This window comes from Thermobia domestica, chromosome 13 (genome assembly GCF_964235325.1).
Source record: "Thermobia domestica chromosome 13, izTheDome1.hap1.1, whole genome shotgun sequence".
Classification (NCBI taxonomy): Eukaryota; Metazoa; Arthropoda; class Insecta; order Zygentoma; family Lepismatidae; genus Thermobia; species Thermobia domestica.
The window spans coordinates 193,246,687-193,273,594 of record NC_137466.1 but is presented as its reverse complement, the minus strand read 5'-3'; the positions used below and the strand labels follow the sequence as shown (position 1 = coordinate 193,273,594).

Here is a 26,908-nt window from a genome sequence, read left to right as displayed (position 1 = left end):
TCAGTTCACAGAACTCAGTCTCGTGTCTTGATCTTCTTCTGTCAGTTCATACACAAATTTTATCTTGTACAGTTTGGCTTTCAAATATCTTGCGTGTTGTTTATTGACGGATTCCCAACTCCAGCGACCGCCGCGGAATCGATTTTCTTGGACTTCTCTCCAGGCTGTCGGTAATCTTCGCACCATGTTTGGGTTCACTGGTGGCCGACCACTTCTTTGCATATCACAAACGCTCTCGGTAGCCAGAAACTTGCTGTGCCAACTCAGACTCCTGACATCAGGACGTAATTTTTTGTATACTCGTAAGAAGTTTCGCTGCACTGACATTGCCTAATTTCAATTCCGCACACCAACACACACACACACACACACACACACACACACACATACACTGTGTTTTCTCTTGTATCGCTGCCGTTTTCATTACCTTTGTTGTCACCAATTTTGCCAACCACATCATTGTGACAGTGTTGAAACCAAAAATTTACTGAATATTGCACAATTTAAAATGTATTTCACTGGAATATCTTTTATTTAAAAAAAAAAGTCATAAGCATTTGTTTCATAGCAAGGACTTCATAACAGCCTTGTATAACACTTTTAACAAAACTTAAACTTTAAGAGTTAATCATAACTTTTTGACTACACTTCAACAACATACTGTAATCTTGCTGGTGGCATAATGAAAACCTTGAATTGATTTTTAGGTTTGCAAATAATTAATTTTTTCGAAAACTAAGCACAGGGATTTACACTCAACCATATTTTTTTCAGCTTTATAAGATCTATCAATTGTTATAACAAACTATATAACAAAAACTTCAAACACTTCCCGGAATATTGTAGTAGTTTTGGTATTCGTGATGCAATCACAACGAATCTTACACAGTAGAGTCCTTAGATTGCCTAATTATGAATTTGACAAGTATTAACATGTCATAACAGGCAGTGTACGAGTAATGTAGCTGAACGAAGTTGGTGCAATGTCGAAGTTCGAACAACGTCCAAAACATCAAGTTCATGTGCAAATTGAGGAGAAAAATCTGCTTCAGAGACTTTGATAGCCTTAAAAAGCAGTTTAGTACCATCGGATGTTTGACTCTTCCCAAAACTAAAAATGGGCCTTTTCCGTTTCGCCAACGCAGAAGAGATCAAAAGCAACGCGACTCTTGAACTTCGGAAGTTACCAGAAGAGGACTTTCGTCGGTGTTTCCACCAATCGTAGCAGCGATAGAACAAGTGTGTGTGTTCCGAAGGTGCCAACTCTGAAGGCGATTAAGTTAATATATACTTATATTGTGGTAATAAAGAGCTACAACAGAATTCCGGGAACATTTTGACTGCCCCTCGTATTTCACCGTTGGACAATTTCTTTTCCCATCAAATGTTAATAACATAGTAGAATTTCTCATACTTATTATTTGCTTAACATATTGATAGCTGTAAGTAGTATATGAATGCACGTTTAAGGAGGCGTTCCTGTTTATTATTATTTATTTTAATTAATTATTTTTTTAAATCAGTGACTGGTAACTTATCGTTACAGTTATTAGAGAGAGAGAGAGAGAGAGAAAATCTTTCCATACCCCCACTCTTTTCTTTTTTTCCATATAGATTTTTTTTGTGTGTGTGTGTGTGTGTGTGTTTTCTTAAGCATCAGCGCTTTGCCAAGAAAACAGAAATTTCAGTTAATAATTAAACGTAAAAGATTTGTAGCATCAAATTTTCTTTCTTTGGGATCATAATAGTACAGTTTATTATTTACAATATCCTTTATAATTATTAAGTTGAATTAATTACTAGCAAATGCTAGCAGTAATATTTTTCTCTTCGTCACATCTGCCACAGGTGGATAGAAGAAATGTCATTGGTTAAATTTTAGCTTCCAGATTTCTAGAAGCTGGGAGGAAGAGATGTAGAAGCGTCTTTTCTTCGAATATCGTGGTTAGATTAAGACGCACAATTTGGCTATAGAAATTTTTCAGTTTTAAAGTTTTTGGCATTGAATTTTTCGTCAGATGAATAACTAAATCTCCAAACTGTAAGTACAACAAATATGTTCGAATAGTCAAAATTCACAGATAAGCAGAAATAGTGTTTTGGGATCGGAAATTTCAGACTTCGTTGAGTGAACAAGTTGGTAGCCATATTTGGAGATTATTGAAAATGATTAATTGTTGAACTATAAAATTCTGGTTTACTTTTACTCTCGCTCACGCTTGATTCATGTATAACTGAAAGCAAACATAATTATTATTATTTTTTTTATGTGACTCAAGTTCAAAATGGTAGGAAGTATTGTTTACGTGAAGTGTGAACACGTAGCCATGCGCGGCTAAAGAGGGTGTTGAGTGCCAAAAAGGGTGTAATGTAGCTGGCTAAGTTTTCATTTCCTCCTTAGGAACCTTCAGTTCCTAGGTGTTTTGTGTTGTTTTTTTTAACATCAGAACCTTATGGAATGAAATAGTAAGACCTTAACCCACACTCTCTCTCCCCATTTTCTAAAATTTTTGTCATTTATTCAAAACTATTCAAAGATGGTTTCGTCATTTTTTTTTTTTTTTTACAATAGCAAGAATTTTAATCCCACCATCCATCGGAGAATAATAAATATTTGGTTGATATTTTTATGTGTAGTGTATAAGTTTGTAGTGTATATTTATTATTGCTTTGGTTGGGATACACACTATTGATTATAATTGAATTATAGTGATTTTGTTTATATATGATTAGCCCGTTGACATAGTCACATTTTCTGTATTGAAATTTTAGTGACGGGTTATTCTCGTGTTAGTAACCACTTTGAATTCGAATGTCCGTGTATATATATATATATATAGTCTGGTTCGTACTGTGAGTTCCCATGCGTGTTTCTTCGCTGTGCGATGTTCCTTTGTCTCGTGGGGATGATGATAGACTGCATCATGGATAATTTAGTGATGGCGAAGGGATGTGAACTACTGTAATTTAGTGAGGGAATCCAGGTGTTTGAAAATTTTGATAACGAGTCATTGTGTGTATATTGAACATTCATTTTCGTTGGACAGAGTGGTATTCGAGAGTGCTTAACATGTCATTAGAAATTTTACCTGTTATTACGTAAATTTTAACTTTCAATAGTTAACTATTGCAGTAATTAAATCGCTTCGTTGTGCTTGGATAGTTTAGGATTCGTTCATAGTTGTAGATGTGGCGCTAGCAGCGTCGTATTCAAAGCTGATTGTTGATATACAGAGCAAATTAATAGATAGCAAATACAAGGATATTTAACATAAGTTATTGATAGAAATAGCAGAAAATATTTTACTTAATAGTGTGCGTATCGGTTAGTTTTCGCAGTAAATCTGTAATGCTTTGTTTATTGGAAGGTAAGCCTGAGATTTAAGCAACTTTAGAAGTAGTACGGTAAAATGTGAGGAGCTGAAAGTAGTAGGAATGATAAATAATATTAGTTTAGATGAATGGAACGGGAGTTTTCGTGGAGTATTTATATATATATATTTTTATTATATGTATACAATACCCCGGTGGTATTGTGTACATATGACAACCTTTATTACAATACAAATAGTGGCATATATATATATATATATATATATATATATATATATATATATATATAAAAGCATATTATAGTATGAGATTATTGTGTCTATGGGCTATTTTGTGAATTGGTTGGTGTTTCGTAGTATTGACTAGTATTTGAGAATATAGATACATAGGCCTATATTCTGTGCTGTATAGCACAGAAGAAGATAGGGTAATCGTTGAAACGGTGACCAGTTAAAAAAAAAAATAGTGAAATAATTTAATTGCAGAGTTCGTTTGTAAATTTTTTTCTCTCAGGGTTATTCTTTTATGTGGATAAGTTAGATACTGTTTCTTCCTTCTCTTTTCTTTTATCTTCTTTTCTTCTTCTTTCTTTCTTTCCTAGTCTAACGGCCATACTCATGTCACCTCATTTTAAAGACATTTCATTTTCTCTGGAATGTTTTTATTTCTCTTTTCTTCGGTGAAGTGTCCGCCTTATTCAACACACGGTTAATATTTGCTATGGTTTCTACTGAAATCGTTGCTATGGAGATGACATGAGAGATGGAGTTAGAGACTTCCTAATTAAAATACAACTTTCAGTACCTTTGTATTAAATTATCTTTAACTGAGAGAAAACTATAAATTCATCTATGTTTCCCAGTTACTCAAATATAAACTCATTTTTCTAACTTATTTTTTATACAAGCACATGTACAGCCTTCGACAAAAGAAAATAGGATATGGTTTAAGAAGTATCTTGTATAAGAAATATACCATGTGCTTTTGTCGATGACTGTACATTACATTTAATTAAGACTTCATAAATTAAAGTTTATAATTAGACAAAATTCAATAAGATCAAAATTAAAATTACTACTTGAATATGTGAAATAATCCGTTGTGATTGACTAGATACTGAAAGTTATTTCTAGACATTGGGTCTTAAGCCAGTCACAGATACATTACGAAGACACAGAATGAGACGGGCTTGGTCATACAGAACATAGAAATTCTGATTATTCTCATCATTCTGATTATTGGTTTAATAGACAGAGACTTAGAGAGAGTCGGGATTCGAAGAAAACGACCTACAGGGGACATCAAACAACTGAAGATAATTTGTGAAAATATGGAATATTCGGATACTACAACCCATATTGCTGTTGACCGAGGACTATGGAGGAGAAAAACTTGAAACTAGTCATAGCTGTTCAGAATTACGGCGATCAACTTTTTAGGAATTCTTATTCACATGAGATAACACGTATGAGGGTTGTTCACGATCTATGGAAATTCAAACAGTACATATCTTTGAAATTCCAAACCTCCCCCAGTGTTTTATTTAGGTGTCATAAGAAACGCTCCTATGCAGCAAGCTGAAACGAAGTACTACCATGTTCATTTTAGCTCGCTTCTGCTAGTAAGCTATCTAGAGACTATCCACAATTCGAGATTGTCTGCTTCCAAGCGTTCATTATAGGAGGACAAATCGACTGATTTTACTGGAATGTCACTGAATAGTAAGTATGTCACGTATTCTCATTTCTTTACCAGAATTTTGGAGTGTTGAAGTTGATTTATGGCTTGAAGTATAACCTTGATGCACATAGAGACCAGACTTGCTACAATGCTAAAGAAGACTGGGATATCTATTTAATAATTTCGATGTAGGATGTTCGTTCAGAATAGCATGAGTTGACTTCTCAATTTTACCAACCTGATGTATCGTTAAGTTGCCATTACGGCTCTATCCTGCTATTACTATAAAACCCTTTGAGAAAGGAGAAGTTTCCTTGTACCTTTTCTCCACTTCACCGATAAAATATCCGGAGTCCATTGTGGTCATTTAAATGCACAGAAGTTTTACCTAATGTAATAAATTACTTTTTTGCTGACAGCACAGATTTATTCTGTTTGTGGTAGTTTAACTATATTATAAGTATATGCACTCTGCTACACTACCGTAACCCGGCTAACGGTAGTAATCAAGACGTCCAATTTCGATTCAATGGCTCTTTGTGTTGTTGGATTTGGACCAAGAAAAGTGCTTTAGCATGCCGAATTATGTCCGAAATACAGCTCATGGCAGGCATTGATTGGTCTATTTCCTACCCTCAGAAATTAGATCCATCCGGACTTACTTGTCTTGCTAAGTATACACGACCTGCCTTTCTTACAAATGGCGAGTCCTCGCGTTAAGTATTGTTAGATGATATGCACATTAATATTTTGCATCGGAAAGGAAAATAATATATTCGTTCGAAAATCTTTATATTCTAGAGTACATTTTACTTCATACGAGAACGATGACATAAGCACAATAGCTATGCATATCTCACAGCAATGAAGTTCAATTCACTGCCGTCACTCTAGCTATGTCCCTACTGTTACACTTGAAATTAGTTTCCATAGATCCGAACTACCTTCAGTATTATATCACATGGAAATAACCGACTTCGTATCAAATCAATTCCTTACAAGTACTACTACAAAAGTGAAAAAAATACACAACTGAACCTGAATCTAACTCAGGTCTCCGGTTTATCATGCTGACGCGTTAATAAGTACGTTACTTAATCCACTCTCTGAATAGCTATACGCAGGGGCGGATCCAGGACCGACTTCTGGGGGGGGGGGGGGCAGTGGGTTGTCATACTGCTACTTTTAAGGGCTCCAAACTTTGGGATGAGTTTTATTTATATATATAAAATAAGAAAGTTTCCTCTTCTGGGGGGGGTGGTGGTGGAACAATTGCCCCGATCGTCTCTTCCCCTGGATCCGCTCCTGGCTATAGATTCTATCACGCTTGAAGCCAGTGCTCAACCACTCAAATCACATGAACTGTATTATAACTCATGTTCAGATTGGACAGTTCGAAGTCTACATTATAGAAAACTCTGACGATTGAATTATGTGATAAATGGAAGAAATGGCCGATTTTATATTTCACAAATTGCTCTACAGGTGCTAACTCAATGACAGACTAAGAGTGAATGCGCGACTACGCTGGACATGTGTCATATTTTAAAATTAATCTTCTTGAAAATACTGTAATTGTTTCATGTCATAATAAAGTAAGTAAAACCAACTTAGTTGGTTAATTAATTAATTAATTAGAGAAGAAGAAGAAGAAGAAGAAAGAGTAGTAGTAGTAGTAGTAGTAGTAGTAGTAGTAGTAGTAGTAGTAGTAGTAGTAGTAGTAGTAGTAGTAGTAGTAGTAGTAGTAGTAGTAGTAGTAGTAGTAGTAGTAGTAGTAGTAGTAGTAGTAGTAGTAGTAGTAGTAGTAGTAGTAGTAGTAGTAGTAGTAGTAGTAGTAGTAGTAGTAGTAGTAGTAGTAGTAGTAGTAGTAGTAGTAGTAGTAGTAGTAGTAGTAGTAGTAGTAGTAGTAGTAGTAGTAGTAGTAGTAGTAGTAGTAGTAGTAGTAGTAGTAGTAGTAGTAGTAGTAGTAGTAGTAGTAGTAGTAGTAGTAGTAGTAACAACAACAACAACAACGCAAAGCAAAAAATTGATTTATCTGTCTGCTGTATTCTAGTCTAACTATTCAATTCAATCAGTGAGTGTAAAAAGGGGAATATTCCCAAAATAAAGGGGAAAAATTGAAATAGTTAATTCCTGTATAACTAAATATCCAACCTCATTGCGTTTTTGGTACGTTGGGAAATGTACAGTCTTATTATACGTTATAAATTTACAACACAAATACTTTTATATAAGCAATGCTATTTCCGGTAAGCGGTTTTGTTTTTCGTTCCTCAAAAATAAACTGTTGTCACATGTTCTTCTTTTTCCAGTCACTGATTCAACAGCTGAAAATTGAGAATTCAAAAGGTGAGCTACGTCAGTATTAGATACTGATTTCCGTGAAACATTGTATCCGGTTCATTCGCACAGGTAACATGAATTCAGTACTCATAAACTGTATTTGAACTAATTAACGTAACAACAATCCTTTTATGATAGATTTAAGAATGAAAAAGATTTCTTCAAACTTACATCGCAAAGTTTCTTGCATGCCATTCCTTTACATTGTCTTCTGGGTTAATTCTCTTCACACTTCTATACTCTTTCTCATTCCTCTCAAGAAATTCTTCTACATGCTTTGTATGGAATTTATCCTGAAATAAAACACATGTAATTACATTTCTGTGGTGGCATAGTAATACTTGCTATGTCACTCATTTTCTCTAATTCTAGTTACATATTTCGACAGAATCAGGTAATGTTTATTCATGAGTTAACATAAAAGTGTGTGTGTGTGTCTTTGTATGAAACATATCGGAACACTTTGAAAAGAAACCTTCCAGGCGATTTTCCATTATTTACCGTGCTTTAAAATTACTTTTCAAGAAACATGTAAAATAAACACACACAAAAAAAAAAAAATAACAGAACAAAAATGAAATTAACGGAAGAATTATGAAAAAAAAAAAAGTTTTCTATTACCGAAATCATCCAGTAAAATGTATTCCTGCGTACTGTTTCAGAGCATCAACTCACTCCTCCTTTTGTTCACCTTAAGACGACTTGTTACTACATAAAATACAAGGTGTTTAGAATTGCCTTCATATTCTATTAAAGATATGTGAAATACACTCATGTGCGTAAGTTTTAAGAATAATGTGATTGCAGGATTTATCACACGCAGAAAGCAGCGAACTAGCCATATATTGATGATAGGCGGAACTCCTGACAACAGACTGAAAACTGTGTGAGAAAGTGCACATAATGGGTTACAGGAACGAAAACGCAGAGGCGTGAAAATCAGGAAATGTACCCATGTGGTATTAAATAACTAAATAAATAAATAAATAAAAAAGTTACGTACAGGGACATCAGTAATATGTGCGATCTTGCTGCACTGGAAGACATACAGCACAACCTGATTGTATGCTGAGAATCAGGTTATGAATAAGCGGGTGAGATGAGGCTTGGCATTCTTGGGTCAGTGCCTTCCTGAGTTCTGCAATTAATCTTGGTACCATGTAGCAATGTGTAATTTGCCTATCAAGCATCTCCCACTCATGTTCTATGGGCTCGACTGGGCCAATTGAATCGTCCAATGTCTTGAGTCTCAGAGTACTCATCTACTATGCAGTTCGCTGGGGACGTGCTAACTAATTAACTAACTCTATGGCCTATGTAATCCCAGAGGTTCAATGCCGCGTTCACAAAGGCTCTCCACTAACTTCTATCTTTAACCAACTGAATCCAGTTTCTACTTTGTATCCCTACTTCTTCGAGCTCTATCTTAATATTGTCCTCCCATCTGCGCCTAGGTCTTCTTATTTGTAGTTTTCCGACTGGACTTCCAGTTAAAACTTTGAAAGCGTTTCTACTTTCTTAGATTCTGGTTACGTGACCTGCCCAACTGAGACTCCTTGATTTGACGACCCTAACAATGTTTGGTAAACGGTATAAACTATATAGTTCTTCATTATGAAGTTTCCACCATTTCCCACTCGGAACGGGGACGTGCATTATCATATATTAGAATGAAATCGGAGACCATTGTACCCAGAAACAGTAGAATATACATGTCCAGGATGTCATCCTAATACTATACATTTGTTACGGTATCCCATGGTAAGACATGAAGAGGCGTGAGAAACCAGGCTGATCCACCCCTATAATGGTCCAGTTCAGTGATGTTAGCTGGATGGAACCATGTTTCAGGCTTTCTCCAGACGAATTCACGTCAAAAACGCCTGGCGAGATTAAACATGGATTCATCTGCAAACAGAACATGACTCCATTTTCCTGGGTCCATGGGTGATGTTTTCTGCACCACTTCTAAAGAACCCTTTCTTACAGTGGGGTCGCGGAATGGAACACACCTTGCTGGTTGTTTGGCATACAGGTCACAGTGTAGACCTTGAAACGGTGGTGGAATATTGTAAACCTTGAGATAGCACTCTGTGGGACACGAGTTCACACGATACTTCCAAGTAGCAAACGGCCAAAGGTTTGTCTTAAGATAAACTCAATACATTTACGATTTTTTCACAACAGTTTTATGCAATTTTGCATTATTCTCAAATTTTGCACATGAATATAAATAAATCATCAACTTACTTCTATAAGTGGATGATTTATTTAAATGAAATATATGCTAAAGCGTCCATACGTGAAATAATTTCTCTTAATTTTACTTGTCTTCAAAACACAAAACCAGAAGCAAATTTGTAAAAATAAGACTCGTAATAATAATGAAATATATGTATTTCACACAGAATGAATATGATGATAGGATAAATATTTTATAGTATATGAAGGGAATTCTGAACACCCTGCATTTCATGTAGCAACGAGTCTTCTTAAGGTATGCAGAAGGAGTAAATTAGTACTCCAAAGCAGTATGCAGGACTACAGTTCACCGTATGTCTTGAGTAGGATTTTTCCTTTGGTTTCGTAATTAAAATACACACCCTATTGTATTGTTATGTATTCATAGTGGAAAGATCGTTCATTTTGCTGTTATTTTCGTCTGTTGTGTTTGCAGAAAGAGATTTCTTTAATCAAAAGAAGAAATGTCAAGGGATATATTCTCTCGTTTTGTTTTACTCACGTAAAAATTAGTCAGAAACTTAATAAACTATTCATTTAATAACAAAGCGCGAGCCCGGGAGCAAGCGAACGCGAGCCTCAATAAAATAAACCAGCGCGAGCCGAACTGAGCCCGAGCGCGAGCCTAGTTGAAAGAAATGAGCCAGAGCCAGAGTGAACGCGAGTCCAGTTGAGAGAAATGAGCACGAGCCCTGTGCAAAATGGCCATCTATGAACAAAAGTCAGTCCATCAAGTCTTTTTCCATCTGATCTACTTCATTCTGTTGGTTCTCTCACAGATTGTGTTTGTTCAGATATCAGCGCTCTTAAGATCGTCATTTACTGCTGAATGACGTGAGTGACTGTCTGTCTACCAGTGTAAACACTGTTTATCTAAAAAGTCTCTAGCACAGGCAGAGCAACAATGAGGCACACTCGCTTCTAAACGTAGCGCTATTTCTATCCGAAAACTTTCATGAGAAACATGCAAATATATTCATTTGCATTATTATTTTTAATAATTATGTAGAAATTGAGGAGTTTGATTAATAAGGGCATAAGCGAGTTTACGCCCTTTTTTCGTCAAACGCATTTGTGGCTTATGCCATTCTTGTTTAGTCTCCAGGTAATATTTCAATTCAATATCGGAATAAAATGCTCCATATTATATTGTTTTATGTAAGAAAGAAATCACTACTTAAATTTTCAACATCGTTTTTCTCAAACTGCATGTTTCAGACTTACGCCCTTATTGCATCAAACTCCTCAATTGTCTACTGCAATCAATGAAATTAAGAATATGACAAATCTCTAATCTTGCTATGACACCACCTTTTCATCTAGGGGACATATTAGATGTTATTTTAAATATTATATTCCTCCAAAATAGTCAAACAGCAAATTCAAAATAGTTGTTGTTAATGAAGCTTGTCATTCTCCCTCGCGCACCCTCACCATCGCAGTGGAAGTTACCCTCGCCCTCGCAGTGACAGTTGGTCCTTGCCCTCGCGATGGGAGTTGTATATCGCCCTCGCCCTCATATTGGGAATTTCTCCTCGCCGTCGCACACCCTCGCCATCGTTGTCGAAACTTGTCCTCGTCCTCGCAGTGACAGTTGGTCCTCGCCCTCGTTCACCCTCGCCCTCGCAGTGACATTTGGCTCTTGCCCTCGTTCACCCTCGTCCTCGCGAAAGGAGTTGTCCATCGCCCTCGCCCTCGTGCTGGGAATTTCCCCTTGCCCTCGCTGTCGAAGTTTGTCCTCGCACCCGCGTCATTGAGGACGAGGGAATTTGAGGGTGAGGATGCCCTCGAGAGGGCTACCCTCGCGAAGGTGAATATCTCTGGTCTGATTTGCTGGCTAATGTCTGCAAGGACTTAAAATTACAGAAATACTTCACAAGATGGATTGGGATGCTAAAAGACGCGAGTTCTATCTCACGTCATGAAATATAATTTTGTAGTGGAGCGGCACCTTTCAAGATATCATTCAATAACTTATTTCGTCTCATTCACTTGTAGTTAATACAATCGTACCAATACCGTGACTCAACGGTAACAGGTTACCTCTAGTCCGCAAAGATTCCAATGCATGTAAATTTCTGGTGGAGGAACAGTTTGCTTAGATTCTCCCTAAGTTTTAGTAGTTCTTTAATGATTCACTACATTTATTGTCTGATTTCTATTTTATTGGTCGTAAAACTTAGGTACGAAGTATCTGTTACAAGTTTGAAGTCCCTTTTCAGTACCAAGGACATATAACACAAAGGGCTCTACACTTTAATGTGAGAACAGAACAAACATGTACTTCTATGAACAATAGAACCTTGGTCCCTCGCAATGAACACTTCTGTATCTACATCATTTTATCACTTTGAAAAAATGTTTTATTGTAATTTTTAAGTGAAATTATAAAGTAGCTGATCATTACTACTATGCTTAAGATATTTTATTTTTGTTAAATTTAAATACTTACAGCATTATGAATAAAAAGATGTATTTTTTCTTTGGGATATTCTAGACTTTCCAATTTAATGAAGAATTCCTCTAGGAAAGGTATCGGGCGTTCGATGAATATTGCCATCAAAACAGTCGGATATTTTTGAATCTGAAATTAAAATAATAATTATAAATTACAGCTTACTACATATTCTAAGATGCACTAAATATAATTCTTTCAACTTACAATAATATATATTAATTATCTCATTCTGAGTGTAAAGAAATGAAGGAACAAAGTGAACTTCAAATTCTATATAAATTTGCGTACAAAAATCAGAACAAATAAAGGGAACATAAACAGTCATTTTAAAAGAGACACTTTAGAGCATGCCTTTGTTCACAACATTCCTAAAAATACACATAAGTTTAAGTCGAAGAACAAACAATTTGTGCCTGATATTAAGAAGGTACTAATTCCGGAAATAAGAATTCGCGGAGAAAATCACTTCTGAATGTTCTTGCACTCCAGAATCCGAAAGAAGAAGTCAAAATGAGAATCGCAATCCATTCAAGTAAAATCAGAAACTCAAACTCACAGTTTCAAAAAGAAAGAAAGAAAAGAAAAGAAACAACTCCATTTACGTAATTTATACAAAATCAGATTGAAGAGATAGCAGAACATACAACAGAGAAATACTAAACACCACCACAAATCAGAATTCCTCCAAATTAAATGAGTATCACTTTCGAGATTTCTAAAGTTTGGCTCAATCACCATTAAGAACAATTTTGACTCAATCGCCATTAAGAACGACAGAATAATACTTTTCATTTGCAAAGAATAATGACGTAATAGTTCAGGAATTTTACATCAAGAACAAAAATATCTCTAAAGCTAATTATTCTGAAGTCTCAATTTTAGCTGAACACGAATAATAATGATAATGATATCTACGCAATATTTGTACATAGTATTACTAACATTTTGGTATTAAGCACAACAAAAAACTGTTATTATACATTTCAAAGTTCCTTTGGGTTTGATTGATCACCAACAATACGTTGAATTTGGACTGCTACTCTTGAAACGTATCTTATGAACAATAAATAAGGAGTAGAATATTTTTTTATTATATTTCTATTAGTAAACTACTCTTAGCTGAGGGTATTATTGATAAATAGAAATTATTAAAGCCTGGGGGCTCTCAAAAATATTAATTAAAGTCGGAAACGTGATTACTCAAGGAAATAAGATGATGGAAGTTACCGTTAAAAATGGTTCGGTAATTAAATAATTTTACGTACGATTTTAATTATGCGTCAGTATATTTCCGTAAATAATTATTCAAGTTGGCTGCAAGCTAAAGAAACCTTCAAAAAATTCGAAAAATTTCGCTGCAAAATAGAAATCGCATCTCTGGATATTCAGCGTTTAGAAATATGCAGAGGTCACGTTATGAATTATCCCATTGACTTGTACTTTGTATTTCAATAAGAAAGTTATCACTAATGTCCGGATTTGTATGTAATTACGTATCTTTTCCTTCATACGTAGGTTCGTCCTTAAATTTTTGTGAATCACACCTGTAGGGTGCTTCAACTCAAGTTTCATATTACATATTTTGACCAATATTACGAGTACATATTTCTATGGTTTCTACATATTTTTTTTTAACATAAAACTGTCTTAAAATTTTGCGTTTACTGAAATTTTAATTTAAAATAAAAAAAATAAACTCTCCGACTGTTCGGTGTTTCTTTACCGAAAGAGAAATCTCTCTTTTTTTTTTTTTTTTTATTTATTTATTTGTCAAAAAATGTTTCACAGAATTTTCGCCGATAACAAAAGAAATTTAAGAAGAAACAAGTAAAAATTCTCCCTCCGGGGTACATTAGCAGAGCCCTTTATTCTCAACTCTGGAGGAAGACAGATCACGTGCCTGACAGGCAACTGGCCAGGAAATTCCTAAAATGAAGTCTATTTAATTGTTATCGGAGGTCGGACGGAAAAAGGATGAAAGCAAATCCTGCAATCCAAGTTAAGCCTGCTAGTGTGCTTCCAGGAATTTACTGCAAAAGTTCGTTCCAAGAAGCTGGCGACTTGGCAATATCACAGCAGGTCAGGGTGGAAAAAAATCATGATTTTTTTCAAAAAAATCATTTTTGTTGATTTTTTTGATTTAAATCGATTTTTTTGATTTAAATCAAATATTTTTCTTCGTATAATACGAGTCGTGAACTGAAGAAAAAACATTAGGAATTAATATTAAATGTTAATTATGCCATTTAAGTGAAAGTATTGTGTTTTAATTTTGAATTAATTCCCAATTGTTAACCTATTTCAATCCCAAACAATGTTTCTTAAGCATTAAGGAAAAAGTACAGCAATGTATATCAACATGACACTTTTCTTTTCACGAAAGTTACTGATATTTGGCAGAGGCATATTTTTAAACAATTGGAACTAGCTAGCGGCACGAAATACATATAAAGTACATTTCGCCTAAAATTAACTAACTCTATGACCTATGGAACACGAAGGTCCAATGCCATGTTCACTAAAGCTCTCCTGGCTTCTATTCTTAGTCAACTGAATCCAATTTCTATTTTGTATTCTTATTTCTGCGAGATCCATCTTAATATTGTCCTCCCATCTGCGCCTAGGCCTTCCTAATGGTCGTTTTCCGATTGGACTTCCAGTTAAAACTTTGAAAGCGTTCCTACTTTCTTCCATTCTAACTACATGCCCTGTCCACCTGAGCCTCCAAGATTTAATGACCCTAGCAATGTTTGCTGAACGGTATAAATTATGCAGTTCATCATCATGAAGTTTTAGCCATTTCTCATTGCCGTTCCTTTTGGTTCCGAATATTCGTTTCAGGATTGTATTCTCAAGTACTTTCACTTCTTTATGCGATGAGCTTTTGTAAGTCAAAAATTTTCTGCAGGAATTAAAAAAAAAAAAAAAAAAAATCAAGATGATCAGTTCCAGGAGAAGAAACACTTGTGATTGTTAAAAATATGCTTTATGTGACGTGAAAAACAGTTCAAATGCGAGTTGTCCGTGCATTTAAGACATCTATACATAGCAGGCACGTTTTTATACTTTTCTATTGGCTATTTTATTTCCTCTGACAATTTTTCCTGCACAGGCACGGCAAATTTTCTGCGATCACATCGCAGATCGCGGCGTGTTCTGCAATGGGGTCAGGTATGCGCTTTATCAAAAGTGTTATTCGATATTTTAACGCATCCAAAATTTGTCGTATTACGATTCCGAGGAACTTCTATGTATTTAGTACATAAATTTCGCCCAAAATTTTAAAATTATTATTATTATTATTATTATTATTATTGTTTTGGAGGGGATCGGACCCCTCTAAAATAACTGGAAACAAACAAATAGACGTGGACACAAAAGAGTTTTCATCTTAAATGTCCATGGTGCTTTCCCGTTGGAATAGAAATTTTAAAACCCTGTGTTACAAAGAGAAGAAAGCAGGGTTCACCCGTTACCCGTTCAAACGGGATTTTCCCTGATCGTTCTCTACATGATACTCGTTTTCATACTGTGCTTACATACATTTGAGTCTTATTGTATTATGATTATTATCTTCCATACTCGAAATAACAGAACAGAAACGGGATTTTACTTACTTTCACTTTAAATTAATTCATTTCGGAATTTGATTTAAATCAACGATTTTTATTTAAAAAATCAAGTGATTTAAATCTTGATTAAAATCGTGATTTAAATCAGACTGATTTAAATCAATCCACCCTGCAGCAGGTATCCTAAGTTTTCAAAGAACTTCGCTTGTTCAACTGAATGACAGGAGGATAGTACTCTAGTATTCAGTTACAAAACGCACGTGTTCTGTATTGACCGTCGAAGTTAGAAATGACTCCGGTTACCTCAACTTTATCCGCGAAATTGCGGTCGTGGTTAACTATCGATGATGCGTTTACTACGGACGGTAAAGTGGTGTTGTGCCAAATGTGTAATAAAAAAAAAATAAAATAAAATAAAATAAAATAAAAAAAATGGATGTTCAATGAAATCTCAGTTAGAACATGTACGAAGTGCACTCCATGCAAGAAATAAAAATTTGCGAACTGAAAAAAAAAAAAAAAAAAAAAGTACTCAACACAAATGCATCAAGATACTTCAGTGAGTGAGTTTTTCAAAGACTTGTGCCAAGCAAACATTCCTTGGAACAAAGTTCAAGTGCCAAAATACCGTACTTTTCTGGAGAAGTACTGCGGGCGTCGAATTCTGACGAATCCACTCTTCGAAAGTATTATCTCGAAGTTTGTTATAGGGAAGTTGTAGATACCATTAGGGCACAAATAGGTAGTTCATATATTTGGATTTCTGTGGACGAAACAACAGACGTTTTGGGACGTTATGTAGCAAATTTAGTGATTGGAAAGTTAAGTGAAGATGTTCCATCTAAATCCTATCTTATTGCGAGTAAATGGCTGGAACGCACGAATCATTCCACGATTGCTCGCTTTCTAAACGATGGTCTTAGTGTTGTGGCCGGGAGGAGTTCAGGAGAAAAAGTCCTTGTTCTCTATACAGACAGTGCAGTGTACATGTTTTAAAAGCGGCTAGAGCACTTACAGTTTTTTACGCTCACTTAATTCATTTCACCTGTATGGCCCATGCTCTTCAGCGTGTTGCTGAAGAGGTGAGAGACAACTTTTGCGAAGTAAATCAACTAGTTTCTTCCACGAAAAAAAGGTTTGTTAAGGCGCCACAACGTGTTCAAGTTTACAGAGATCAACTGCTAGACGTGCCACTTCCTCCGGAGCCTGTGCTAACGCGATGGGGCATTTGGATATAGGCAGTACATTTCTACAATGAACATTTTCAAAAAATTAAGCCTGTTATTCATTTATTTCCATCGGAGTCTGCTGTGTCAGTTGGCATTGCTCAGAAACTGTTTAATGACTCAAAAGTAGCGTGTGATATCGCGAACATAGACAGCAATTTTGGTTGGTTACCTACAAGCACTAAAAAGCTAGAGACTGTTGGGCAGTCTCTTCGGGAATCCATGGAAATCATAGAAGATGCAAAGAGACTGCTGCAAGGTGTGTGTGGAGATGTAGGAGAAAAAGTTCGAAAGAAACTAAATGCAGTACTGGAAAGAAACCCGGGTTACGACAGTCTATTGGCAGTGTGTGAGATTCTCAGTGGTGAAACAAGAACCCCCCCCCCCCCCCGAAGATATTTCACCCAACAACATCCCGCTGTTGAAATACGCTCCTGTTACCTCATGTGATGTGGAGAGATCATTCTCTGCATACAAGAATATTTTATCCGATCGCCGACAAAATTTTACTTCTGATCATTTGGAAATGTACCTTGTAACCCATTGTGCAACAACACACAATTGAACTGCAGGCACATCTTTTGTAAGTACTTTATTTCAAATTAAAAATGTTCATTAGTGGAAATATTTTTCAATCTTAGTTCAGCTGGTATTGTTTAAAAGATATAGGACTGCTTTTCCCTGCATGAAATAAATATATATAAAACAATATATTTCGTCTTAAGATGCTTTTAGTATTTAAATTTGTATATTGCGTATAATTCATTTCAAGATTGGGCCATGGTGACGGATGCGCATTTAGTGTAAAAGGTTCTAGATTTGAAACGGGACCACACCTCACCACATGAGATTTCTGACGTACAAATGCCGTATGCATTGCTTTTCTTGAGGCTTTCCTGTTTCTCTCTAGCCGATTCACATCTTCCTTCATTCGCGTCTGATTTTTATTATCCTGCAATCAGTCACGTCAGTGACGTATGGCTGTCTCAGCTATTCAAGCATTTCACTTCATTGGGGGACTTGCATTAAGCAGGATAAAGTGTAGTAGATTTGCCTTTTTATTTTTATAATTCGTTTAAATATTGCATACTCATACGCGTGTTAATATTACGTTTTCTTAAATATGTAACATATGTAATGTTACCTATTCTTATATAATATTTCATATTTCTTACATTTTTAAGCGATTTTTGTTACGTACTTATGTACATATTTAGGGGGTTGATATTACATAAAAATCCGGACTCTAGTTATTACTGAGAACATCCAAACAATACCAGCAAAATTCCTACATATCATGGCCGAAAAGAGATGTGACTGAGAAAAGCACTTGAAGTTTTGAAGAACGCCGCTGAAGATGATGGGTGTATTCATTGAAAAGGTTTTGGTTGTTAAACATCTTACAACCAGGCAAGTCTTAGTTAATAGCGAAACATGATAGCCCACATAATCATCATCCACCAAAATTCCCATTTTCAGCAACCAACCAACCATTTGAATTCCACCGTTTTTCATCCTGAACCTCTAACCTTCATCTCCCTCGTTTTTCCACATTCTTTTGCACTTCATCTTGCCATCTGTTCCTTGGTCTCTTTCATGGAGGTTTCCCTGTCATTTTTTTTTTTTTTTTTTTTCTGAAATCTTACGTACGTGTTTTCTTGCTATCTGTTCCTTGGCTTCTCTCACGGTGGTTTCCCTGTCATTTTCATTTCTAAAATCTTACGTAAGCGTTTTCTCATTCCATTATATGTTCAAAGAATTCCAATGTAACCTAGATTCTTCTACTCTTTCTTGGACATTACTGTGTTTGAAGCTTTCTTATAATTTAATTTCTTATTTGATCTCCTCTTGTCTTTCTGAGAATGCTTCTCAGAAATCTTATTTCTGCCTCTTGGGTTTTGCGGTTCTGTAACGCAGACTCTTATGGGTACAAAGCGTAGTAGCTAACGTTCTCGCCTTCGGTGCGAGCGGCCCGGGGTTCGATTCCCGGTGGGGTCACTCGGTCGAAAAAAGTGTAACAGCTTTTTCAGGCCAGCCACCCTGACTGAGGTTTTCCTGGGTTTTCCTCATTCACACCAGGCAAATGCCGGGGTGGTACCTAACTTATAGGTCCCAGGCCGCTTCCTTCCTTTCCCAATCCTTTATTCCTTCCCTTTCCCCGGATTGTGTGCTCGCCGAGGGACGTCATCCCTCAAATCGTGAAGGGCTAAATGACCTTAGATGCCGAAAGCCCAGAAATCCAAATCCTAAATCTTATGGGTACAAGACATGTATTGTAAGTACCATTTTAGCGTACAGTTACTATATAGCCATCAATCATACTCCTTGCTGTCTTCTTCTAAGTTATTGTTTGTGTTTGTTTTCGGCCATCTGCTGCCACTTCTGACTCAGCCACTTCAAAGTTTTCACTATATTTATTGATCTCCCCCATAACTTATATTTGCTCGTTTCTTGAAATGATCAAAACTTCATTTTTTTCTTTGACATATACTAGAGGTAGCTAACTCATCGACCGGCAAGTTGAGAAGTAGCCCCCGGTTGTCTGTCTGTATCGATCACTGTTATTGTTTTATAGTTCTTCTAGGGGATTAGTAACCAGATAAATAGATCGCTCGTGATTTCTGAAATTAAAAGTAGCCCTCAAACCTAAAAAGGTTAGTCATCTATGACTTATATAGAGGACAATTTTTTTTTTGTATACTTGTTCCAAGCATCCAATTGTCATTGTACTTTTTCGGTTTGTCCCCAACTATTCAGTTATCTGCGAATATAGACATGTTCCTATTTCTCTGTTCTTTTTATTCTTCTAACTAGGCCTTTCATAACGACACTGAATAAATAAGAGAAAACAATATCCTTCTTTAGACTGAATTTCTACTCGAACTATTCGATAGTTCCATAGTTCGTCAAACTTTGCACTTCATAGAGTTGTTTGATCTACCACAGTGTTCCTTCTTTCATTCCACTCTGCTGGAATTCATTCCACATGTACTCCCTAGGTATGTTGTCACATGCTTTCTCGAGATCTAGACATAATTGCTAAGGCTGTTTACCGTATTTAAGCTCTTTTTAATCAAGTTTCAATGAGAACACTAGAACTATTGATCTCCCTGTCTTAAAACCATGTATGTGTTCACTCACATGTTAAATTCGCTTGTGTCTTACATTTGTTGCTGGTAAACTTTTGTACAAATAGGTTTGTTAATTTTATTCCATAGTAGTTGTTACAATTTCTTCTTGACAATTGCTAGATTTCTTCTCTTCACTAATCTTTCAATGTTATTCAGTCTTTCCAGACACATTTCAGCACCCTCTGGAGCCAATATACAATAGATCTGCAGCCTGTATAATTTTTTTCATCTTTTTCGCGAGCTTTAATTATTCTCATCTATTTCAAGGCTTCATCTACTTCTCTCGGACTAATATCTGTAGTTTCTATGCTGTTATTTGTTTTCTTGTTTTGTTGTGTAGGATTTATTTTTCTTCTCTGTAATGTCCTCTCACATGTTTTTATTTTTTTTCGTTGTCTTCATCAATATTTCATTAAATATTTCCTATTCCCTATATTCTGATTTAACATTGTATTTTGACGTTGGGGAAGTTTTCTCGATCTCGTTTCTTACTATTTGGCTCTGGAGGTTTCATACTTTGAAGTTTTTTCTCTTGTATTACAGTGGTTTTCTTAAAATATCTTTCTGTTCTCGAAGTTTGAAACAAAAAATCTATGATCACCATCCACTCCTATGCTAGAAACAACGTTCACGCTCTTGAGTTACTTTAACCATATTCGGAGGTAATTAAATGAGGAAGGCAAGGCATTGGAAGCGGGCGTCTGCTACGATCTTTCTACGTGTCGTGTGTAAAATACAAGTTGTGGCAGGGAAAGAGCAGCGTTCTGCTCCTTGTTCATTGTTTCGTCAGTGTGTAAAGAACCTCAGTACAGTACGCTTACCGCTGTTCCCAATTATAACTGTACAATACGTACAGTACTGTATTCGTAAATTGTTCTTGGGGTATGCTTAATGTTTTATTATTATTATTATTATTATTATTATTATTATTATTATTTTAAGTGTACTACAGTGAACTTAAGCTTTTTTGTTATCCGGCTTGCCCTTCCGCCACATTAGATCGGATACTCAGCAGTTTACTGTATTTCTCTCTCTAGCACCTCTTTAAACGTTATTTTCTTGATTGCAACCAGTTTGTGAAATCTATATTGTAAGATCGTGATCTTTTACTGTAATTGCCATGCTTCTCTCTGAAATATATATTTGACTTCCTCAATGCATTCTTTTAGGTCCTTATGAACCACTTTTCTTCTTGACCTTTCCATTTTGTCAACGAAGACCAAATATGTCTATTCTTCTTTCTTCGATAAGATCTATCACTTTACGTACTTTATCTGTACGAGATAAAACATTCTGCGTAAAAAATATATCAATTTTCATGGCAGCTTGTTTCAAAGGAACATTTCTATATGTACTGTATATTCGATTTTATATGTAAGTTGTGATTCAGCTTCCTGTGTGAAACACATGTCGTAGGCTGATATTGCAACAACTTAATACTATTGTTCTATAAGCCTGTCTGAGAAAGAAATTGGGTGAATCCAAAGTTGTAATTAAAATGTAGAAAAGCACTGAAATTACCTGTCTGTACAATTATTATCACTACTAGCTGAACCTGCGCTCTCTACACAGCGCATCATTCGCATATGAGCATAAATTCCTTCTCATTTCTCACAACATCTGTACATGTCTCTTTATAGACACAAGTGAAAGACGTATTGATTTAAAAAAAGCCAAGGGGTATAATAAAGGGGAGACTTTTTTCGATTATTTTTTCTCAATATCTCGCACCGTTGCAAGATTTGAGCATACTTCAGGTTGGAGTTTCTAATTCATGTATGACTAGTGGTTTTTTTTTTCTTCTTACTTGCATGCAGTATGTAATAAGCAAATACATACACAATTAATTATAATGTCAGTTATATATGGTGTTCATTGGGCAAAACACTCCAAAAATAAAAGTTCATCTTAGACTGGAGAAATGGTTATCCCTCCTTTTCCATTATTATTTGGCCATGAAACAAACGCCTGAGACATATACAACCCCTATATACAACAATGTGGTGTTGGAATGTATAATGCGTAGGATGTGATGATTTAGTTTTTTTCAACACTTCCAATGTACACGTAAAAATGTAATAAAGAAATAGTGGCCATGTTTTTTTAAATATTCAATTAGAACTGGGCAATCTACATGAAATTTGCAATCGATCAGTGAAAACGCCATCTTTCTAGAGCCTGTAGTTTCCGAGATCTCATTGTCGAAAGGACTGACCACAAACATATAAACGTCCACAACATATAGTTTAAAAGAGCTCAATTCACGTGCATTGATTTTAGAGAAGGCTTATTAAAATACAAAGTCTTTGAACAATAATTTTAAAAATAAACTTTATGAAAATGATGTATTAACTAATTTATTTAAAGTACACATACTCAATATGTTATGTTTGTCTCTGCTAAACGTGAAATCACACACAACCGTAAATGAAAGATTTGAAAGCCAAAGTTATAGGTTGGAGATCAGTCGCTTTTAATTACTATTGTAGCATTTTAATAGATAGATTATTTCAGTTGGAACAATATTTACTTTTATGTAACTGCTTTTGGTTAGTACACATTAATGTTATCAATATATATGTATTAAGTTGGAATAACGATTCCCCAACGTAGGTATCAGAAACAAATAGAGAAGTGCGAAAATTACAACACATAACTGAAGAAAGTATCTGTAAGATTACCGCTTAACGCGTCATTAGCTCGGGACCGCATCTACTTTTCCGGCACCTAGAATGGAACTATCTACTGTGTGTTTCAGATGTAAAGCATCACGGGCAATAGCCAATGGTGCGCGATATTCCGCGCGGTGTTGCCGTCATGGACTCCCCTTTCCCTTCTCGCTCTTCCTCCAGTTGAGATTATGACACGTACATTGGCAACATTATTCGCAATGTAAATATACTATTCCAGCAAACTCAAGAATTTTGACTCTGCATCCTAGAAGTATATATAGCAATTAAATTACTTACCTATTAACTTTTCCAATGGATATGCTAAACACTCGTCTTCAACACTACTTTCACTATTGTCTATGTCAGTTAATATTTTGTCATTGTTTGAATCTGAGTCTTGTAAATTTATTATCATGGGCTAAAAGAAAAAAAAAGTAAACACAAAAAAATAATTCTTCGAGCCTGATTTCGTAGCACTTTATTTTCTTTATTTTTTTTAAAGAAAGCTCCGCACTTGTACTCGGTTTGCTTAAAGACATTGTCAACTATAATTTTGGAGAAGAAACGAACTACCACGAAAGAAAGTAACCCAGACACTGACGAATTCTGTTTGTGCTAGAAGAGAAGTTACGTTCCTACACAACTAGCCCCTTTGTTTTCTTCTCAGTTTTCATAACAAATAACATTCTTGGGCTTGGTCTAGGTCACGCAAAAACAATCCGTCTGATTCCTAAGCAAGTCCATATGATCGAGTTTGTTTTGGGTTACGATAATTTACGACACCATTCAGACGCCTGGTGCTTTTGAATCCCTGCTGGAGGAGGAAAGAGGGAATAAGTGGTCGCATATATGTAAGGTAGTGAAACGTGAAGGAAAAAAAAAACTGCGTTTTTTCTGTCGAATAAGGAAGAATTTATCACGAAGTAAATTTCAAAACAATATTACGAACTTAACATACTTTGTTCTTACGATGTTAGGCATATTATATATATATATATATGAATCAGATTCCAAAGGCGTGTACCCGCGGGGGAAAAGGGGGCCCTGTCTTTCCAAACTATTTCCAACTCCAAAATGAGGTTCGTGGTATGTGTTTAATAAACTTATTTAATAGTTAATGCAAATTAGGGACGTTTATAATAAAATATGAAAATTTTTTAAAAAATCAAACATCATCAATACGGTTTCTGTACCTAATTAAAACAACTAAAATTAACCATAGGCTTTATATTCTCATTTCCCTAACTGGGAGCACACCGTATGAACTCTCTATTAGATTATTGCATAATAATATCTGACTTGATATTTTTTCGAGTTTTTTTCCTTTACTATTTTAACCCATATAAATACAAAGTCAGATAAACAGACTGTTATAAACAGCATTTGTTTTCTTATGAATAGCTTATTGATTCATCTACAATCCGGTTTTCAACTCAGTACTATCAAGATTCGTCTTTTGATAAGGTAGCATCGTGAAAATATAACATGTGTATATTGTGTATGGTGAGTTAAAATGCTTTCATATTCTGAAAGAGATCATTTGTTCTCTTTTAAATGTGTGAAAAGCTTTCCTTCCCCTGAAAGTAATGTTCCCCTAGAACAACCTGCTGGTTACACCCATGATTGTTCTGTAATAAAAGTTGAGTTCTATTTCCAAATTGAAGAAAAATCCACTGGAAATTAGACGCGGGACTCATCGCTCGTTTTACTAATTGTTTTATATGGAAACCTTTAAAAGCGTGTATCATAACAACCAGTTGACATAAAAGATGTAGTTTTCACGTATGTGCTCGTAGTTCTTTTCTCTACTTCGTAAAGTGAGCAGTTGATGTGCTAATACAATATTTCTAATAAGCGCCTCTGGTATTGTCAAGATTCGCAGTAGCGCGAGAAGTCAGCGTGCAGGACTGCTTGTCGCGAATTGTCAACACCGCTCAAAGCCAATTGGACGCCGCGTGAAGCCAACTCAAGGCCATGCCGCTTATCATTTGAAATCTGCAATAGCTGGAATTACTATATAGTTAATTTGTATCATTCAAAGCAATGTCGAAAGTGTATTTGTAACGTTGGGGTAGAAGAGGAACGACTATGGATTTATAAAAGGAAAGCATACGATTTTCGTGACTGACCACAAAAACTCGAAAGACTGTTGAGTTTATTTATGATATTATTATAACTGAAATCACTAATTAGAATTACTGTAATTTCGTCAAATAATATCATAATCGGAGAAATTTTAGAAACCAAGTTTATCACATAAATTTTCTTTTTTAATACTAATGTAATGACATATGTCTCAATATGCCACTGTTGCTTCCACTGAAAATGAAATGATTTTTTTAATTTTTGCGTGTCACGGTCATGCCCGCTAAAAGAGACGGTGATAATGAGAAGTGAATGAAATGGTGGAATGAAGAAAGTGGGAGGAAACGGGAGAAAACCTAGAAAACCCACGCACATGGCATTTATCCACCACAAAGCTCACTTGGGTTGAGCTGGTATCGAACCAAGAACACCATACATCAGAGGTGAGCGTTCTACCACTGAACGACCGCGACCCTTCCACTGAAAATAAACCTAGTTGTAATATACAAGTGTATTTTCAAATAACTATATATATGACGATTTATGTTTTTCTACTGCACAAACTAATCGACTACGAATTTTTGTATTTTAATAATGAAGCATATACGGAAATAAGTTCTTCGATATTAAAAAAAATAGTTCATGTAATAAATATATATCTATTTATTTGTTACAGGTACACAATCATTATTAATTCAGCACACCAATTACAACTAAAGTTCTACAGTAATCTCTTTTTGTCGAAAGATTAATAAATGAAAGGATGCGCTTCGCAACATGAGTCTATTCATCGATTTTCATCGATTTTCAGTTAATCTTCTGCAAATGCTCCTCGGATGGAAAAGTGTTTTTAAGGCAAAACCGAAACGTAACATTTATAGCACAAGACATCTGCACAGTCGTCTGATTAGATTACCATTCGTTTAGATGTTTTGGGAATTCCTGAGAATGAAAAGTTTCATTGAACTGTAGTACCGATCAGCACGTAAAATTGCTAGCTATAGAAATGAAAAGTAATGTACAACATTGCTTCCTGCATTTTTAGATTACGTTACTTCCAATTAATATCCTCTTTTAACATCTGCCCTATCACACTGATAGTCATCTTTAGAAGCAAATCAATTATAAAAGAATATTCATTATTGATTTATTTTTAATGTCCCATAGTTATGCCTTGTAGGCTAAAGGAAACGTATGATTAATGAAAGTGAATAATAGTGAAATTAATTTTTGTGCTCTCCCACCGGGAATCGAACGCGGGACCAGTGCAACAAAGGCATACACGATAGCCGCTGGACCAGTGAAGAGGGCGAAAAGAATTATTAGAAAATACATTTCCAAGAGAGAAAAATATTACTAAGCACGTATACAGTCGCATGTTTAATACAGATGGCCTATATAGAGGAGAATTTAGTATTAGCGAAGTGAGAATAAAGTTATTTCCATGTAACAATATTCCACGATACATAAGTCACCGATTTACACAGTAATATGTTATCCCTTCTGAAAAACTGCAGGTTTTACAAAAATAAAATCAAGTTGAAAAGTGTTGCTGTAACTGATTAATTAACTTACATCTAATTTGTCCAGATTAATAGTATTATCCATGCAATTCATACATCCATCAGTTGGATTCCAATTCTTTCCAACGTAGTTGCCAAGCGTATTAAGGATTGTTTTGCTGGGACCATTTCCATGGACTATAAGAGGTACTGTATTATATGCAGTATTCTGCAAATAGGCTTCTTTCCCTCTGAATCTCAATTCAACATCACCTAAAAATAAATAATAAAAACATTACAAAATCATACACCTTAGATCTATACCCCGATGACAGAACTTTCCTTTTGTTTCTGCGATGAGCTTTTGTATGTCAAAAATTTTCTGCAGGAATTCCAAAATAAAAAAAATCACGATTATACTATCATGTTTTTATTATAGCGTTACATGAAGCCCGTTAAACGTTTTCAGGGTATCCCTATTCGAGTTACAACCTATGAAGTCATATTTTTTGAAAGTTTTGCTAAAAGAAGCAGATCTAAAATACGTATGATACGTTACACCGTATTTTGTAATGAGAGCTGCTTTAAGGAATTTTCTTGTTTCTCTCTGGCTATTTGGTTTTCCTCTGGTAATTTTTCTGCATAGCCGCGGCAAATTTTCCGCG

At 35.4% G+C, this 26,908-nt stretch overlaps 1 protein-coding gene across 3 annotated transcripts in view; it reads right to left on the bottom strand.

Moving 5' to 3' along the window:
* Plod (procollagen lysyl hydroxylase) overlaps positions 1-26,908 on the bottom strand; it is a 210,222-nt gene that overhangs the window by 98,740 nt on the left and 84,574 nt on the right. For all 3 annotated transcript variants that reach the window (XM_081737177.1, XM_081737178.1, XM_081737179.1), the window contains 3 exons: positions 26,317-26,516; positions 12,050-12,181; positions 7,528-7,649 (listed from right to left, as the gene is read on the bottom strand). In XM_081737177.1, coding sequence (XP_081593303.1) covers positions 7,528-7,649; positions 12,050-12,181; positions 26,317-26,516 — 454 coding nt within the window. The remainder of the gene's footprint in view (positions 1-7,527; positions 7,650-12,049; positions 12,182-26,316; positions 26,517-26,908) is intronic.